Below are 18,774 nucleotides of genomic sequence, written 5' to 3'. Positions count from 1 at the left end.
AGGGAGAATTCTCCATTTACTAAAGTATATATGGGACTAAACCTCAAAATCAGCACAGCAAAAACAAAAAGAATTTAGAGATGAGTAACACATACACGTCCAGATTCTCATCTGCTGTAAATCAGCATCGCTCCATTGAATTCCTAGAACAACTGCAGAAAGGAATAGTCTAGCAGAGAGCTATCTGCTTTCTGGAGTTCTGGGAGATGTAAGCTATAATCTATTTTTGCTAAATAGCAGTAGACAAGGATAACCCATTATCTCCCCACAACAAATAACCCACTGTCAGCATTCAAACCTGGCTAATTACTCCGAAGCCATGATGGTACAATACACTGCTTGCTAACTTAATTTAATTTAAGTAACAGTCTTCTCATGAACAGGATGCCTCTCCTGTAACATTTGAGAAAAAGATCAAGGGATCAATCACACTATACTTCTGAACACACAGAGCCGTTGTTTTAAATTTGTCTCAAAATAAACATTCCCAGAAACAATCTCTTGATTTCTTTGAAAAATGGGTTCCCTTTATAAAAACAGTAGCGTGGATATGCAAGAAATAGAAATATTTTCAAAACCAGGAGCATACTGGGGGTTAAATCTGTAAAAAGCTGTCAGCTAATCTGTACCCACTACAGATTAATCTACCAGTTAGGCATTACACTGTGAGTGCTTTTCTGATGGATGGTTCCTTTTTCTTTACTTTATCTCACCTAATTATTTCATAAGAACCCATCTAGGACTGGAGGGGGGGTTGGTTGTTTTTAAGATTGCTCAGCACCGCATGATTATCTTTCCATGCGCATTAACAAAGACTGATAAGGAATGTTGAAAACAGAAATGCCACTCCCACCTTCGCAAAATTCAGCCAGACTTCTTACATAGCCATTCAGTCTCGCATTCCGTACAAGTATGAAAGGGGAAGGGGCATCAGGAAGATCTCTCTCCAGCCTTACCTCACCACCCTGGTGATACCAGAGACTGAGCTATGTGAGCCTAAATCACTAGAGTTACAACCTTTATTGGGCATGGCTCAGATTCATATGCCTAAGCCCCACCATCTACACTGGGGGCCTGATCCAAAGCCCATTGAAGTTAGTGGAAAATCTGCCACTGACTTGTATGACCTTTGGATCAGGCCCTAAAAGTACAGCCATCCCCTGCATTCAGACTTGAAATGATACACTCTTTTTTGTTTGGAAGTTAGGATTAAAATAGACCAGGTTTAAGATCAGGTGTTCCTTCAGCGCACATAAATAGATTAAAGAGTTTATAAACACACAAACTCCTTCTCTCCAGAGGGGTATAAAATTGTATTACTCATCCATGCTAAATGATACCGTAGGAGATGTAATAACGGTTTTGGAAGACTAGAGATGTAGTGGCAGACTGAATTATTCCTGGTATAAATCAATAAGTAATTTGGCTCTTTGAAATGTCATGTAAGTTTAGGGCTAACAAACCCATTGGAAATGATAATATGCTCAGCACTTAGAAAAAAACATCAAGTGCTTTGCCCTGACCCTGCAAAGACTTATGCAAATACTTAATGGTAAGCACAAGTGTGATCTCGTTGAGTTCAGCAGAACTCCTCATGTACTTAAAGGTAAGCACACATTTAAGTGCTTTGCTGGATAAGGGCCTACAAGTGCTGTAAAAACATGTATCAATATTATTATTAATTCTTTGTATTGTAGTAGCACCTGGGGACCCCAATCATGGAGCAGGGCCCCACTGTGCTAGGTGCTGTACAAACAGAACAAAAAGACTGTCCCTGCCCCAAGCTTACAATCTACATGTAAAATGAGAGACAACTGGTGGATACCACAGATAGGCAGGGCTCATCAGACAATACTGGTCAGCATGAAAAGCAGCATACCAGCTTCATGCTAATTGTCCTAAAGCCTCAGTGAGGAGAGATACTGTGAGGGAGAAGCACACTAACTGACTTATTGACTTTATAAATTTTCCATGTTATGATTTTAAAAAATGATCTCTGTGTACTAGTAAGTTCCTGAGACAAGAAGAGATTTACTGGGAAATATTGTTTAGAGAACTGCCATTACCACCACCACCCTTCTAAATTCACCATGCATCTCCAAATTCATACCACTGGCCATCGGTTTCACCATACTCCCATTACATTTCACACGAGGGTTGAATTGACAGCCAGGTGAAAGAAAAGCAGCAGCAGCACAATGAGGTCATTTATATGACAAGCTATAACCACTCTGGCCTCCAGTGAAGATGCTGAGAAATACTCTGCAATAAACGCTAAAAGTAGGTGTTTGTCCTGATCTATAGATCTCTCTCAAATTCAGATGCAGATTTTAAATGGTGCTAGATCTAAAGATAGTTCCATGTTTTCATTTTTTTTAAGTGCTGTAAGGCATTCATAGAATCATAGAATATCAGGGTTGGAAGGGATCTTAGGAGGTCATCTAGTCCAAACCCCTGCTCAAAGCAGGACCAATTCCCAACTAAATCATCCCAGCCAGGGCTTTGTCAAGCCTGACCTTAAAAACCTCTAAGGAAGGAGATTCCACCACCTCCCTAGGTAACCCATTCCAGTGCTTCACCACCCTCCTAGTGAAAACGTTTTTCCTAATATCCAACCTAAACCTCCCCCACTGCAACTTGAGACCATTATTCCTTGTTCTGTCAGCAACTCCATCTCCAGATCTGAAAGCTAGCACCTTGGTACAGCAGATAAATCAGTAGAAACCATTCTTGCTTGTTACTAATAGCACCAAAAGGTTGTTTTTCTGGCAACATGTCCTAAGCATATTGTTTTCAACATTTGTGGCGCTGTCACTGACTGGACATTTTAATAGCCTTGGATGTAGGCTAAGAATGGGTGAACTCTTTAAGGGGAAAAATAAAGTACTTTTCTCCACAGAAAAAAGGCAGGGGACTGGACTCGATGACCTTTCAAGGTCCCTTCCAGTTCTATGAGATAGGTACCTAGCTGAGCAATGCATGAAGGAATGGATGGTGTATGAAGTGAGAAAACAGGAGAAATACAATTTTCTTAATCCTATTGATTCACAACACTTTGATGATGAGGAGGATGATGATATGTAGCACATGTAGCTTCTTTAATCCCCTAAGTGCCCTATGGACATTCACTAAATTATTTCTCATAAGACTCCTCAGAGATAGACAAATAAGTGTTGATATTCCTGGGATAAAGGTGGGAAACTGAAGCAGAAAGTTTAAAGGATTGTCCCGAGGTCACCCAGGGAGTCAGCAGCAAAGACAAAATTAATAGTAGTAATGCCTTTGTTTTATGTATGTGACTTACATAACTTTTCATTTGTAGCTCTCAAAGCTCTTTACAAAGGAGATAAGTATCATTATCTCCATATTTACAGACACAGAAAGAGGCTCAAAAAGGTGACGAGGGTCACCAAGCAGAACAAGGACTAGAATCCAGGTCTTTTGAATTCTACTTCAGTGTTTTAGCCACTAGGCTATGTTAGAATAAAGGCATGTATTGCTACCAATCTTGTGCTCAGACTATGTCTCACCCCTCTCTTGATTCATTATATCCATGTCTGCCATGAGAAAGATGGCAATATTTAGATTTGATCACATTTGAGCATAATAAAAGGTAGAGTTATAAGCCCCGTAGATGAACATGACATGTTACGGACAAGCCATCACAGCTTCTGTAAAGGAAAAAATAGCATGCCTCTCTATTATGCTAGAATATATCAGCATGTCAACAAAATATAGCGAATAGAGGAGAACTGATAGAGATAGTGTATATGGACTTTCCAAAAGTCTTTGATGAAGTCCCTCACAAGAGGCTATTAGCAAACAACAGAATTGTGATGTGAAAGATAAAGCATTGCCATGTTTTAGAAACTGGCTAAGAGAAAGAAAAATAGAAGAGGAATAAATGGCTACTTTGCATAACAGAGCAAACGTTAACAGTGGAGGAGCCTCCGGGACCTGTATTAAGACCAGTACTCTAAGACCTAGGAAAGGGGTGAACAGTGTAGTGGGAAAACTTTCAGAGGATACAACATTATTTAAGTTAGACAAAACTGGAGAAGATTGTGAAGAAATGTACAGGGACCCCACAGGAGAAAGGAAAAAAGGGATTCATAAAAAACAGTGATTTATATGAATACGGTGAACATCCACAATTACATTAGTTAGGATTAAAAAATAGAAGAATATAAACCCTCACACTTCAGGTCAAAAGATGACCACAAACTGATGAGATTAGGAATAAATTTTCCCTCTGTACAGGTTAATTCCACAATTGTCCATTGCAAAGTTTCTTGCAGCTTCCTCTGAAGCATAAGATGTCAGAGATGGGATATTGGACTAGATAACCACTGTTCTGGTCAAATTTGGAAATTCCCTTGTTATCTCTATCCCTACTATAGGTGGAGTTGGCCTATTATAACAAAAGTTAATTATGAATCAGTGTTGTGCACAAATGCCACTTGATCAACACAATCTGCACAATAGTGAGGGGGATGGAATGCCCCCTCCAGCACCATAGAACAGCTGCAATTCAACAGACAAGGGGTGATCAGCTATAAAACCATGTGCAGGGGGAATCAGCACGTCCAGCACAACAGAGCTGGGCTTTGAGCTTTATGTGGAACAGTGCAGAAGGGTGGTTTGTGGCACACCACGGGCCTAGTTAAAGGGCCCATGGTTGTAAGGACCAAATATCTACAACTCCCTCTGTCAGATTAAACAAAGTCACAGTCTCCCATTTCCTGATAGGGGCTATCCACCCAGATAGGGGAATGGATTCTGTATCCTAGCCCTGCATAGTTCTCCCATACAAAGCCTGTTCACTCAGGGCTCTGTGCAATGGGGTTTGTGTGGCTTTTACCCATAATTTAATTAGGGATTGCTGTATTGTTTCAAAGTTGAATATGGCAAACTATATGTGCTTTTTTTAAAGTAGCAGAAGAGGTTGTAACAAATCCATGGTGAAAGAAAGAGGGCTGGAAGACTCTCTCTTGGAAAGCCTGCATCGTTGTTGTTGTTTTTCTTAAAAGACTTTGCTGCAGCCCTGTGCCAGCAAACTAACTTCTTATTGCAGCACTTGTCACTGTCCATTATTTTACATGCTGAGTCAGGGCCTACCTCCATCTTTTACTAAATTAAAATGAATGAGCCTCAGCAAAGAACAGAAATTCATACCTTTGTACCCGGAGGAGGTGCCAGACCCAGGAATGAATAAATAATGTTTTCTTCCTTGGCAGAGAAGAAGGATTCGAAGTCCTAGAAAAGGAATTAAACAAAGAACAAGGAATTGGTAAGAAGCATATGCAAAAGAGAACAGACCCTACAAATCCTTCCATACATTGCCCCCAAATCACTACTCTCATGACTAAGGATTTGCAGAATCTGAGACATAGAAAGAAGCATATTTAGATCAATGTGTTTAATGCCACTTGGCAAAACGAATACACTTCTGCATCTTTGTAAGGACTAGGCAGAATCTGGCCTTAAATTAGGCACAACATAGCAATGGATGAGAAACAAAGTAAGGGGGAAGGAAGGACCAGGGTTACAACATCATAAGATGTGCTTGATATTAAATAAACACACCCTGTTAGTTCCTCTTTGGATAAAGTTGTTAAACTGTAAGTGTCCCCATAATTTACATGTACATACATGGTATCTCCAATAGATAACCAGCCCTAGGATCACACCAAGACCAAACCACCCGAGTCATTTAAAAACAACACCCAAGACAGATAGTAAGAAACACAGCAATTTCAATGTGTTCCTGGTATCTGATAATAATTTGCACATAAGTAACCTTATAAATGCATACTCTACCATACCCATGGTAGAGTTACCATTTACATTTCGGTAGATTAAGAACAACTGTATGAAAAATATAGTCAACGTTTATTTTTAAACAAGCAATACCCCATAAACTCGTACATTTTTATCACACTATATACAATCTTTTGCATGATTACTGCTGAAACTCAAGACAAAAATGCATCATATATTGAGTATCAGCTATGCCAGACATTAGATACAAAAATAAGGGATTTACCTCAAAATATGGGACACTCCTTAAAAATAAGGAGCAAATGATCAGTCTACTCTAGAGATCCAGATCACATAATGAACAGGAAGTTTATTTTCAACTTCTTCCTTAGAAGTTTTCTTTGTCAGGTAAAAGCAAATGCAGGAAAACAACACAAAGTACTCAGTGTATTTAGAAAGTGACGAAGACCTCTGTGTAGACACCAATAGAAGAAGCAGCTTAAGTAAGAGATTAAGTAAAGAATATAATTGTCAGCGTAGATGGTTTATAATGAATACTAAAAACTAATGCTAGCTCTAGGCATTGAAAATACATCCAGTTATAATGTGTGAGTCTTCCAGTGGCAACACCAAAATATCCATAAGAAAATTAAGATTCTAGCCATTTACAAAATAGCACTTAAAACTCTTGGAGCCTGTCAAAAAACCTCTCCCACCCATATCCTCTGTGTGACAGATGTGGTCACAGAGACCCCCCTATGACTGTCACCTGATGTGCTGAAATTACCTCTGAGCCCGTTTTCCCTGCCAGCTTGGGACTTCCAGAACCCTGTCTTGTTGAGCCAGACATGCTAGCCTGCTGCAGACTAAACTGAAAACAGCTCAGCAGGTACCTGACTCCAGAACCCAAACACCCAGCTCCCAATGGGATCCAAACCCCAAATAAATTCGTTTTACTCTGTATAAAGCTTATACAGGGTAAACTTATAAATTGTCCGCCCTCTATAACACTAATAGAGAGATATGCACAGCTGTTTGCTCCCCCAGGTATTAATCACTTATTCTGGGTTTATTAATAAACAAAAGTGATTTTATTAAGTATAAAAAGTAGGATTCAAGTGGTTTCATGTAATAACAGACAGAACAAAGTAAGTCACCAAGCAAAATAAAGCAAAAACATGCAAGTCTAAACCTAATACATTAAGAAACTGATTACAGGTAATATCTCACACTCAGAGATGTTCCAATAAGCTTCTTTCACAGACTAGACTCCTTCCTAGTCTGGGCCCAATCATTTCCCCTGGTACAGTCCTTGTTAGTTCCAGTAGACATCTCAGGTGGTAAGCAGGGGTTTTCTCATGACTGGCCGCCCCTTTGTCTTGCTCCACCCCCTTTTATAACTTTGACACAAGGCGGGAATCTTTTGTCTCTCTGGGTCCCCACCCCTCCTTCTAAATGGAAAAGTACCAGATTTAAGATGGATTTCATTATCAGGTGACATGGTCACATGTCACTGTAAGACCCCAAGTCTCCATTCCTCCTGGGCTGGCCCACATGTACACAGGAAGGCTTTCAAGTAGCTAAGGCCATTTACAACTGATTGTTTCTGGAGCACCCTTAATGGCCTCCACTTATTATGTTTACATCAGTGATACAAGTTTATATCTTATTCTCCTAACTCCATATATAGAAATAATACATGCAAACAAATAGGATGAACACACTCAGTAGATCATAAGCTTTGTACTTATAGGAAGGGAGTGGGAAGAGGCATTATGGGCAGGTTGAAGATATGGACAGTGGTTCATGAACTAGCCCACAAATACTTATATGGGATACAGTGGCTTGTATTTGTGGGCTAGTTCATGAACCACTGTCCATATCTTCAACCTGCCGATAATGCCTCTTCCCACTCCCTTCCTATAAGTACTGCTCTAGGGTCTGATACCTACACATCCAGCAGAAATGTGCTATTTCTGCCAGGGACAGGAGGAAGGATTTGGCCTATTGTATTTATATGTATTTCCATCCATTATTAATCCAAATAGCATTTCCAGGTGTCCAACCAAATACTAAAATTAGGTACGGTAACAAGCCTGCTGTGCTATGCTCCTTAGGTATGTAACTTGAGTCCTGCTCACATTAGAACTCTTGTAAGGCTAATTTCAATACTAATTTGATTTAGCTTTTAAAAATAGTTATCGTAACTGCCTTTTTTTAAAAAAGAACTGCACAGCACTCTGAGATGCTTTCACAAAGGATGTTGTATAAATATAAATTTGTAGTAACATGCAAATTCTTTTTTCCCCAATATAGCTTCACACACAGAGTCAAATATTGCACATTTATAATTTACAGGTGCTGCAGCTGGTCTGCCTAGCTTTATAAGGCAGTTGCTCTTTAATGGTATACAGTCATTATGTAACTTCTCTTTATGGAATCTCAAAAATCTTTATTGCAACACTGGTCACCAAGAAGTTGGGGGAAAGGTATATGAAGGGATACCTTGCATTCACCTATGTTAAGATAAACAGGGTCTGTTATCCCCTCCTCCCCCCACCCTTCATATTTATATAAGAAAAGTAACCACTTCATGATTTGAACCTTCTGTGCCCTTGGAAAATGGCAATATGGAAATATACATCCTTCAAGTTGAGGACGGTGTACCAGTCTCCAGGATCCAGGGAGGGGATAATGGAGGCCAGAGGAGACTATGCGGAACTTCAACTTCTTGAGATAATTGTTGAGGCCTCGCAGGTCCAATACGGGGCACAGACCCCCCCCTTGGCCTTCGGAATGAGAAAATACCGAGTAAAACCCTTTCCCTCTTAGGTGTAAGGGGACTTCTTCTACGGCCCCAACTTGCAGGAGAGCTTGCACCTCTTTGGCGAGAAACTGCTCGTGAGAAGGGTCCCTGAAGAGGGATGGGAAAGGGGGGTGGGAGGGATAGAAATAAACTGTAGGGTATACCCCACTGCCACAGTGCTGAGGACCCACCGGTCCAATGTTATAGCGGCCCAAGTGTGGAGGAAAGGAAAACGGTGGTTTGAAAACAAGAGGGGTGCAGGATCCTGGCTGCAGACTGGGAGGTCGCCCTTGGGTGCACCCTCAAAATGCTTGCTTGTTACCAGGCAGGTAGCAGGAGGAGCCCGAGTGGCAAGAAGGGGCTGGTTGTTGGCCTTGACAGCACTTACAGCCCTTGCCCTTCCTGTGGTAGGGCTCCGGTCGGGCCTGACTGCTTGGTCTTTGAGGTTGCTGCGGTCTGAACCTCTTTCTAGCAGAGGCCGGTGTATAGAGACCCAGGGAATGTAGAGTAGCCCTAGAGTCCTTAAATCCATGTAATCTTCTCTCTGTTTGTTCTGCAAACAGGGCTATTCCCTGGAAGGGGAGGTCCTGGATTGATTGCTGAGTCTCCATCGATAGCCCGGAAGACATCAGCCACGATGCTCGCCTCATTGACACGGCCATTGCGATGGACCTGGCAGCTGCGTCTGCCGCGTCGGAGGCGGTCTGAAGGGAGCCCCTTGCCACCTTTCTCCCTTCATCTAAAATGCCCAGGAACTCTTGCCTGGAGTCCTCCAGCAGCGAATCTGCAAACTTGGCCACAGACTGCCACAAACTGAAATCATACCTCCTGAGTAAGGCCTGATGGTTTGCCACTCATAACTGGAGGCTGGCAGATGAATAAATTTTTCTGTCAAATACATACAGCTTCTTGCTGTCCTTGTTTTGGGGAGTTGACCTGGGTTTCCCCTGCCTGTCCCTCTCGTTGGCTGCAGGGACCACTAAAGAGTTCAGGGCTGGGTGGGAATACATGTATTCAAATCCTTTCACAGGGACATAATACTTCCTCTCTACCCACTTGGAAATGGGTGGAAGAGACGACGGGGTCTGCCATAGGGCTTTTACCAGCTTTACTGCCCCTTTGTGTACCAGGAGCACCACCCAAGATGGGGCTACCATGGCCAGAATGTCAAATAAGGTGTCAGAGGGTTCCACCAACTCCTCTGCTTCCAATCCCAGGTTTGCCGCCACCCTCTTTAGCAGTTCCTGGTGTGCCTTGGCATCGTCCTGTGACACTGTATTGGACAGGCCCGCCACTGCCTCGTTGGGTGAGGATGACGAGGAGGCGAGGGTGGGGAGAGGGTCTTGCTTGGCATCCCCCGCATGGGTGGTCTCCACCGAGGCCAGAGGGTGCTCCTGGGCCCCTTGCTCAGACCCCTCTTCTGATTCCAGGGGAGAGCAGGAGACTGTCACCGACCTCCTCTCTGATGCCCCTGACACTGAGTGCTGCATCTGAGTCTCCCATGCCTGGGGGAACCCCCATGGGTTCCAAAAGTGCCACTGGACAGGCCATTGGCCCTGGGGCAATGCACTGGCCAGTGGCCCTGGAAGAGCCCCCACAAATCTGGTTGAGTGTGGGCGTGGCTGGCCCAAGGGACCCGCTATCTCCTTAACTTCCAAGCCACAGGAGGAAAGTTCCTGCCATGGGGACCACTGCAGTGCCGATGCTGCGTCCATGACCCCTCCATGCCTGCTATCCTGGCCACTGCGGCTGGGGAACAGGTACCAGGGTTCCGGGTCCTGGTGCCATCTGTCCGGGGACCAGCGGCAGAGCTCGACGGATCGGTGAGGGTACACCAGTAATTGACGCCTAGAGCTCTGGGACCCCAGAGAGCGGTGCCATGAGTCCAGTGATCTGCATCTCGGCTCCGGGGCCTGGTCTCATGGTCCCAGAGATCAGCATCATGATTCCGGTGGACTTCATTGCCCCAAGGAGCAATGCCCCCGCTCTGTCAACTGCTGCCATGATTCCAGAGACCGGTAGCTTGCTACGGCTCTATGCCGACCATAGGGCGAGTGATGCTATGCCTCGGGGCACCAGTGCCAAGAATCCAGCAAATAGTGCCCTGAACTCCGTTCAGCATGGGCAGGTCAGAAGCGCATCCCTGGGGATCGATGCTTCGACATTGATGGCTGTCGTGCCAATGCCACACAGACGGAGACCGTTACACAGACCCCAGTGCTGGCTTCCCTCTAGAGATAACTACGTCTTGACGGGGCATTGGTGGCACCAGCAAAGACATGATGTCTTTTGCAGCCTGGAAGTCCTCCAGTGTGGATGGGACCTCCAGGTGTGGGGACCTCTGCCACTACCCAGAGTGGTTGGTGGGTCCCTAGGAGGGCTGGATAGCCTAGCTGGCGATCAGGAGCAAGTACTGTAGTACCCCATGCCTGCAAGAGATTTCTAGCTGGTACGGGGTACCGGAAAGTCAGGGGGCCGCCAGACGGCCCCCATGGAGCTGTGTAGCCCCGCCGGAGGACATGGCTGGGGGGGTGGGGCTGTGCTCTGCTCCTTTCCCCGCTGCTGCAGCGGGGAAAACGCGGCTAGGGCATTCATTCTTAACAACACAATACATATGCTAACAAACTTAAACAAAGGCTTTGTTTAAGTTTGTTGGCATATGTGTTGCTGGTTTACATTGGTCAGGACCAAGTCAAAGGCACAGGAATTGGTTGTTAGTGTCCTCCACCCACAACAGAGCATCCCTGTCAGTGTGATTTTACAATGGCAGAAGATACACATCAAACACTGGAGACCACATTTTCCAGATTTTCTTTTGAAAATCTGGCCCTTTTCTAGGTGCCTAAATGGGAGTTGAGCTCTCTTGAAACTCTACCCTGGTGAGTGCTGACCACTTGAAAAATCAGGCTCTGAGCTTTGAAAATCTAGCCTTATGTGAGCTGTGGTTTCTATTTAATTAACCTCATTGGGGCTTGAGCGGTAACTGAGAATGGCTCCTAGAGCTGGGTTAATATGCAAAAAAAAAAAAAAAGTATTTATGAGCATTTATTTGAATGAAAACCACAGATTCACCTTGATAATGTTCACCTCCCTTTTAATTCATGTGTCTCAACATTTTTACAAGTAACATTTTAATCTGCAAGAATGTTCCTAGACAGTGAAGTTCTCTTAGATACTTGAGGAAATGCCTTTTTGTGTCGGAACCATCTACACCTCTACCCTGATATAATGCGATCCGATATAACACGAATTTGGATATAACGCGGTAAAGCAGTGCTCCGGGGGGGCGGGGCTGCGCACTCCGGCGGATCAAAGCAAGTTTGATATAACGCGGTTTCACCTAGAACGCGGTAAGATTTTTTGGCTCCCGAGGACAGCGCTATATCAGGGTAGAGGTGTATCTGTCTCAGGTTCTGAACACCTTTTCCTCCTGTTTAGGAATGCTTGTCATCAAGTCAGGGAGCAGACAGGATAACAGCTGGGCCCAGATCTTCAAAGGTAATTAGGCACCCAACGCCCAGGCATTTCAATGGGAATTAGGTGCCTAAATACCTTTGAGGATCTGGGCCCATGTAACTAAGTCATGGGCCCATGTCAGACCAGTCATGACATGAATGAGGAATAGATTTCATGACTATTTTGTTTAACAATTTTAAATGATGAGCAAGTCTCTAATAAATAAAATCAAAATCTGTTCATGGATAATTCTCAAACAGGGGTCAAAGGGATGATCTATGTGCTGTAAGTAGCTAACCAAGCTCTAGTGGTGACTAAATGGTGCTATGAAGAAGCTGACTGAAATCAGTATGGGCACAGAACTAAAGGACTTAAGTGGCCTGGTTGGCTGACTAAATGAAAGATTCACTTTTGGGCAGCAGCTCTTGCGGTTTTGCAGGCTGAGCAGCCTCTGTCCCTCCATATCAGGCTACGTGCGCTTGGGGTTTATTGTTTTCTATTCCGCATGTGACACCTCTGCTGCTATTGTTTCCAGATTTGACCTTCATGTTCTGGAAAAATGTCTGATGATGAAACTGGCATTACAAGATGAATCTAATACCAAACAATAAAACAGGGAAAAAATGTGGGGCTCTGTCTAGAATAATATACAAGGGAGTTCAATCTAATTATGCAACAAGAAAACTCAGCTAACCAGTAGTGAAAGAAATAAATTTCCCCTTGTAACACTGGGAGCTATGTTACACCAAATATCGGACTGAAACACTTAGGGAATTATTATTGTATATAAGCCACTGTCTAGGAACAATGCACTATACCCGGCTGAAAGAGAGAACTCAAAGATCAAGGAAGATTCTCCTATAAATCTTTCCTCTTTACATATCCTCTCCTTTTCTCCATTCAGATCTTCCTTCCCTCTCTGCTCCTTTCCTTTTCTGTATCCTTGTGTGTGGTAGATGTGATGGTTTTATGTTTCGTGTGTATTGTATCTTTCAATTTCTAGGAATTTTTCACATCTGCAGAGCTCGTTGCCTGTTTTGTTCCCAGAGTTGCTCGGTGTGTTAAGGGAAAGTGGGCTGATTGTCCTTCCTATCCTTCTTTCATTTAAGAAGTTTTCAATTTGGGGTGTTGCTGGATCCTCAATGACACCTGGAAATACAGGTGGCACAAGGGGCCCAAAGCATCATTTTGCATATCTGTTTAATAGATGCAGTTGTAAAATTTTAGACACGTAAGGGGGATGTCGGAGGGGACGGGAAGAGCGTGAAGGCCCTGGGCTGGGGGCGGGGTGGGGAGGAGTCACATGGAGGATCACTTGGGGAGGTCACGTGCCCTCCCTTGTGCAGGGGCATCTCTATGTATTTTGCCACCCCAAGCACGGCAGTCAGGCAGCTTTCGGAGGCACATCTGCGGGAGGTCCGTCTGGTAGCGCGGATTTGGCGGCATGCCTGCGGGAGGTCCGCTGGTCCCGCGCCTTCGGCGTACCCGCCGCCAAATTGCCGCCAAAACCGCGGGACCAGTGGACCTCCCGCAGGCATGCTGCCGAAGGCTCTCTGATTGCCACCCCCACAGCGACCAGCAGGCCGCCCCCCGCAGCTTGCCGCCCCGCAGCTTGGTGCGCTGGTGCCTAGAGCCGCCCCTGCCCTTGTGTCCTTGCCATGAGTGCAGTACCGGCAAGCAGGGCTGGCTCCAGGCACCAGCCGAGCAAGCTGGTGCTTGGGGCAGCAGATTGAACGAGGCGGCATTCCACCCAATCCTAGGGCGGCACGGCAGGTTTTTTGTTTTGTTTTTTGTTTTGTTCCGCTCCGGCTGCCCTGTAGGGAGCGACGCCGCGGAGGACGGGAGCGCCCTGCAGCAAGCCCGGCAGCGCCCTGCAGCAAGCCCGGCAGCGCCCTGCAGCAAGCCCGGCAGGGCAGTCCTCGTCCTTCCCTCCCCACCGACCGGAGCGGAGTGGAGCCCTCCCGGCAGGCGGCATGGCGCGGCGGGAGGGGCCGAGTGGCAGTGCCCCGCTGTAGCCCTGGCCACCCCCCTTCTCTCTTTCTCCCGCCTGCTTCCTCCCCCACCCCCCGTTAGCCGGTCCCCCTGCACCCGCGCTCCGGCCGCGCCGCAGGTTTGTTTGTTTTTTTTTTGCTTTGCCGTTCTGGCCGCCCCGTTTTTTGTTTTATTTTTTGCTTGGGGCGGCCAAAAAGCCAGAGCCAGCCCTGCCGGCAAGAAATGATTTCTACTTGTACCACTGCCAGCGATGCAGGTTCCTGGCTGTACAGGATGTCAGGAAATGCCCTCTCCCGGTGTGCTTCCTCTGCTTCTTAGCAGTTACGGGGGACTGGGACCGGCATTGGGAGGCCACTGTGCTCGGAGCGGAGTCCGATCTCGGCAGCTCGGAGACTGGCACAAAGCCCAACTCCATGAGGAGCGCTCTTAGGCCTGGTCTACACTACGAGTTTAGGTCGACTTTAGCAGCATTAAATCGAATTAAGCCTGGACACGTTCACACGACTAAGCCCTTTCTTTCGACTTAAAGGGCCCTTTAAACCGGTTTCTTTACTCCACCTCCGATGAGGGGATTAGCGATAAAATCGGCCTTAGCGGGTCGGAATTGGGGTAGTGTGGATGGAATCCAAAGTTATTGGCCTCCGGGAGCTATCCCACAGTGCTTCATTGTGACCGCTCTGGACAGCACTCTCAACTCAGATGCACTGGCCAGGTAGACAGGAAAAGCCCCGCGAACTTTTGAATTTCATTTCCTGTTTGCTCAGCGTGGAGAGCACAGGTGACCACGCAGAGCTCATCAGCACAGGTAACCGTGATGGAGTCCCAGGATCGCAAAAGAGCTCCATCATGGACCGAACGGGAGGTACGGGATCTGCTCGCCATATGGGGAGATGAATCGGTGCTAGTTGAACTCCGTAGCAGTAAACGAAATGGCAAAATATTAGAAAAGGTCTCCAAGGCCATGAAGGACAGAGGCCATAACAGGGACGCACAGCAGTGCCGCGTGAAAATTAAGGAGCTACGGCAAGCCTACCACAAAGCCAGAGAAGCAAACGGAAGGTCCGGGGCAGAGCCGCAAACATGCCGCTTCTACGCGGAGCTGCATGCCATTCTAGGGGGTGCAGCCACCACTACCCCAACCGTGTGCTATGACTCCCTCACTGGAGAAACACACAGGGAAGCGGGTTCGGGGTATGAGGAAGATGAGGATGGAGATAATGTAGATAGCTCACAGCAGCAAGGAAGCGGAGAAACCGGTTTCCCCAACAGCCAGGATATGTTTATCACCCTGGACCTGGAACCAGTAACCCCCGAACTCACCCAAGGCGTGCTCCCAGACCCTGAGGGCACACAGGGGACCTCTGGTGAGTGTACCTTTGTAAATATTACACATGGTTTAAAAGCAAGCGTGTTTAATGATTAATGATTAATTTGCCCTGGCAATTGCGGCCAGTACAGCTACTGGAAAAGTCTGTTAACGTGTATGGGGATGGAGCGGAAATCCTCCAGGGACATCTCCAGAAAACTCTCCTTCATGTACTCCCAAAGCCTTTGCAAAAGGTTTCTGGGGAGGGCTGCCTTATCCCGTCCGCCATGGTAGGACACTTTACCACGCCAGGCCAGTAGCACGTAGTCTGGAATCATTGCATAACAAAGCATGGCAGCGTATGGTCCCGGTGTTTGCTGGCATGCAGACAACATCCATTCCTTATCGCTCTTTGTTATCCTCAGGAGAGTGATATCATTCACGGTCACCTGGTTGAAATGGGGCAATTTTATTAAGGGGACATTCAGAGGACAACAGAAATATTCCCCGCTGTTAGCCATGCGGTGGGGGGGGAGGGGTGAAGTGATCATCCCAGAGAATTGGGTGTGGAGGCGGGGAGGGGAGTTAGTTGGGTTTGTGCTGCATGTTAACCCTGAAACCGCAGCCCCTCCTTTTACATTGCAAACCCATTTTAAATGGCCAACCCAACGGGTGCTTGGTATGGGAAATGAGAGCGCTACTGTTTGAAACCATTCCCACATGTTAAGAAGGTTAAAAAAGCCAAAAGACTGTGTCTTACCATGGCTGCCAGCAAGCCGAAATCTGTTGCCTGGCACTGCGTGAGTGATCTCTCACACCAAACCGGCAGGCCCTCAATATAAGAGGAAAAATGCGACCTTGTAACGAAAGCACATGTGCTGTGTAATGTGAACAGCAAAATTTAACGTGAAAGAGTGTACCCATTGTTCTCTAAAATGTGTCTTTTTTAACCACCTCTCCCTTCTCCTCCACCAGCTGCAAATGTTTCTCCTTCACAGAGGCTAGTGAAGATTAGAAGGAGAAAACGGAGGACGCGGGATGATATGTTCACGGAGCTCCAGATGTCCTCCCACGCTGAGAGAGCACAGCAGAATGCGTGGAGGCAGTCAATGTCAGACTAGAGAAAAGCACAGTATGAACGAGAGGAGAGGTGGCGGGCTGAATCGCGGGATGAACAGAGCAAGTGGCAGGCTGAAGATGATAGGTGGCGTCAGCTTGCAGACAGAAGGCAAGAGTCGATGCTCCGGCTGCTGGAGCATCAAACTGATATGCTCCAGCGTATGGTTGAGCTGCAGGAAAGGCAGCAGGAGCAGAGACCGCCGCTACAGCCCCTGTGTAACCAACAGCCCTCCTCCCCAAGTTCCATAGCCTCCTCACCCAGACGCCCAAGAACACGGTGGGGGGGCCTCCGGCCACCCAGTCACTCCACCCCAGATGATTGCCCGAGCATCAGAAGGCTGGCCTTCAATAAGAGTTAAAGTTTTAAACTGCAGTGTGTCCTTTTCCTTCCCTCCTCCCCCACCCATCCCGGGCTACCTTGGCAATTATCCCCCTAGTTGTGTGATGAATTAATAAAGAATGCATGAATGTGAAGTAACAATGACTTTATTGCCTCTGCAAGCGGTGCTCGAAGGGGGGAGGGGAGGGTGGGGTGGTTGGTTTACAGGGAAGTAGAGTGAACCGGGGGGGGGGGGGGGTTCATCAAGGAGTAACAAACAGAAGTTTCACACCGTAGCCTGGCCAGTCACAAAACTCATTTTCAAAGCTTCTCTGATGCGCACCACGCCCTGCTGTGCTCTTCTAACCGCCCTGGTGTCTGGCTGCGCGTAATCAGCGGCCAGGCGATTTGCCTCAACCTCCCACCCCGCCATAAATGTCTCCCCTTTACTCTCACAGATATTGTGGAGCGCACAGCAAGCAGCAATAACAATGGGGATATTCTTTTCGCTGAGGTCTGAGCGAGTCAGTAAGCTGCGCCAGCGCGCTTTTAAACGTCCAAATGCACATTCCACCACCATTCGGGACTTGCTCAGCCTGTAGTTGAACAGGTCCTGACTACTGTCCAGGCTGCCTGTGTACGGCTTCATGAGCCATGGCATTAAGGGGTAGGCTGGGTCCCCAAGGATCACGATAGGCATTTCAACATCCCCAACCGTTATTTTCTGGTCCGGGAAGAAAGTCCCTTCCTCCAGCTTTCGAAACAGAGCAGAGTGCCTAAAGACACGAGCATCATGTACCTTTCCCGGCCATCCCACGTTGATGTTGGTGAAACGTTCCTTGTGATCCACCAGAGCTTGCAGCAGCATTGAAAAGTACCCCTTGCGGTTTATGTACTCGGTGCTTGGTGCTCCGGTGACAAGATAGGGATATGGGTTCCGTCTATGGCCCCACCACAGTTTGGGAATCCCATTGCAGCAAAGCCATCCACTATGGCCTGCACGTTTCCCAGAGTCACTACCCTTGATATCACCAAGTCTTTCATTGCCCTGGCAACTTGGATCACAGCAGCCCCCACAGTAGATTTGCCCACTCCAAATTGATTCCCGACTGACCGGTAGCTGTCTGGCGTTGCAAGCTTCCACAGGGCTATCGCCACTCGCTTCTCAACTGTGAGGGCTGCTCTCATCCTGGTATTCTGGCGCTTCAGGGCAGGGGAAAGCAAGTCACTAAGTTCCATGAAAGTGCCCTTACGCATGCGAAAGTTTCGCAGCCACTGGGAATCGTCCCACACCTGCAGCACGATGCGGTCCCACCAGTCTGTGCTTGTTTCCCAGGCCCAGAATCGGCGTTCCACGGCATGAACCTGCCCCAGTAACACCATGATTTCCACATTGCTGGGGCCTGTGCCTTGTGAGAGGTCTATGTCCATGTCAATTTCCTCATCACTCTCGTCGCCGCGCTGTAATTGCCTCCTCGGCTGGTCCTGGTTTTGCTTTGGCATGTCCTGGCTCTGCATATACTCCAGGACAATGCGCGTGGTGTTCATAGTGCTCATAATTGCCGCGGTGATCTGAGCAGACTCCATGATCCCAGTGCTAGCTATGGCGTCTGGTCTGAAAAAAGGCGCGAAACTAGTATCTGACGGACCGAGGGAGGGAGGGTCGAGTGACGACATGGCGTACAGGTACAGGGAATTAAAATCAACAAAGGTGGCTGTGCATCAGGGAGAAACACAAACAACTGTCACACAGAATGGCCCCCCCCAAAGATTGAACTCAAAACCCTCGGTTTAGCAGGCCGTTGATTTCACGGAGGGAGGGGGAAGCAAATGAATACAGAACAAATCTATTTTTTACATCTTAAGCTGGCAGACGACGGTGCAGCATGACTGATAGCCCTCGGCATCTTCTGGGTGCTTGGCAGAAAATACTGGGCGCTTGGCAGAAAATAGCATACTACGATTGATAGCCATCATCATCAAGACAGTTCGCTAGGACTGAGCATGTCTGCCCAG

At 46.8% G+C, this 18,774-nt stretch overlaps 1 protein-coding gene across 1 annotated transcript in view; it reads right to left on the bottom strand.

Annotated features, from left to right (window-relative positions):
• Positions 1-18,774, bottom strand: part of SH3BGR (SH3 domain binding glutamate rich protein) — a 53,165-nt gene that overhangs the window by 18,396 nt on the left and 15,995 nt on the right. Inside the window, exon 3 of the mRNA XM_065406828.1 lies at positions 5,176-5,256. Coding sequence (XP_065262900.1) covers positions 5,176-5,256 — 81 coding nt within the window. The remainder of the gene's footprint in view (positions 1-5,175; positions 5,257-18,774) is intronic.

This window comes from Emys orbicularis, chromosome 1 (assembly GCF_028017835.1).
Source record: "Emys orbicularis isolate rEmyOrb1 chromosome 1, rEmyOrb1.hap1, whole genome shotgun sequence".
Taxonomy (NCBI): Eukaryota; Metazoa; Chordata; order Testudines; family Emydidae; genus Emys; species Emys orbicularis.
Note: the sequence above shows the minus strand (reverse complement) of the source record. Positions and strands in the feature narration are given on the sequence as shown.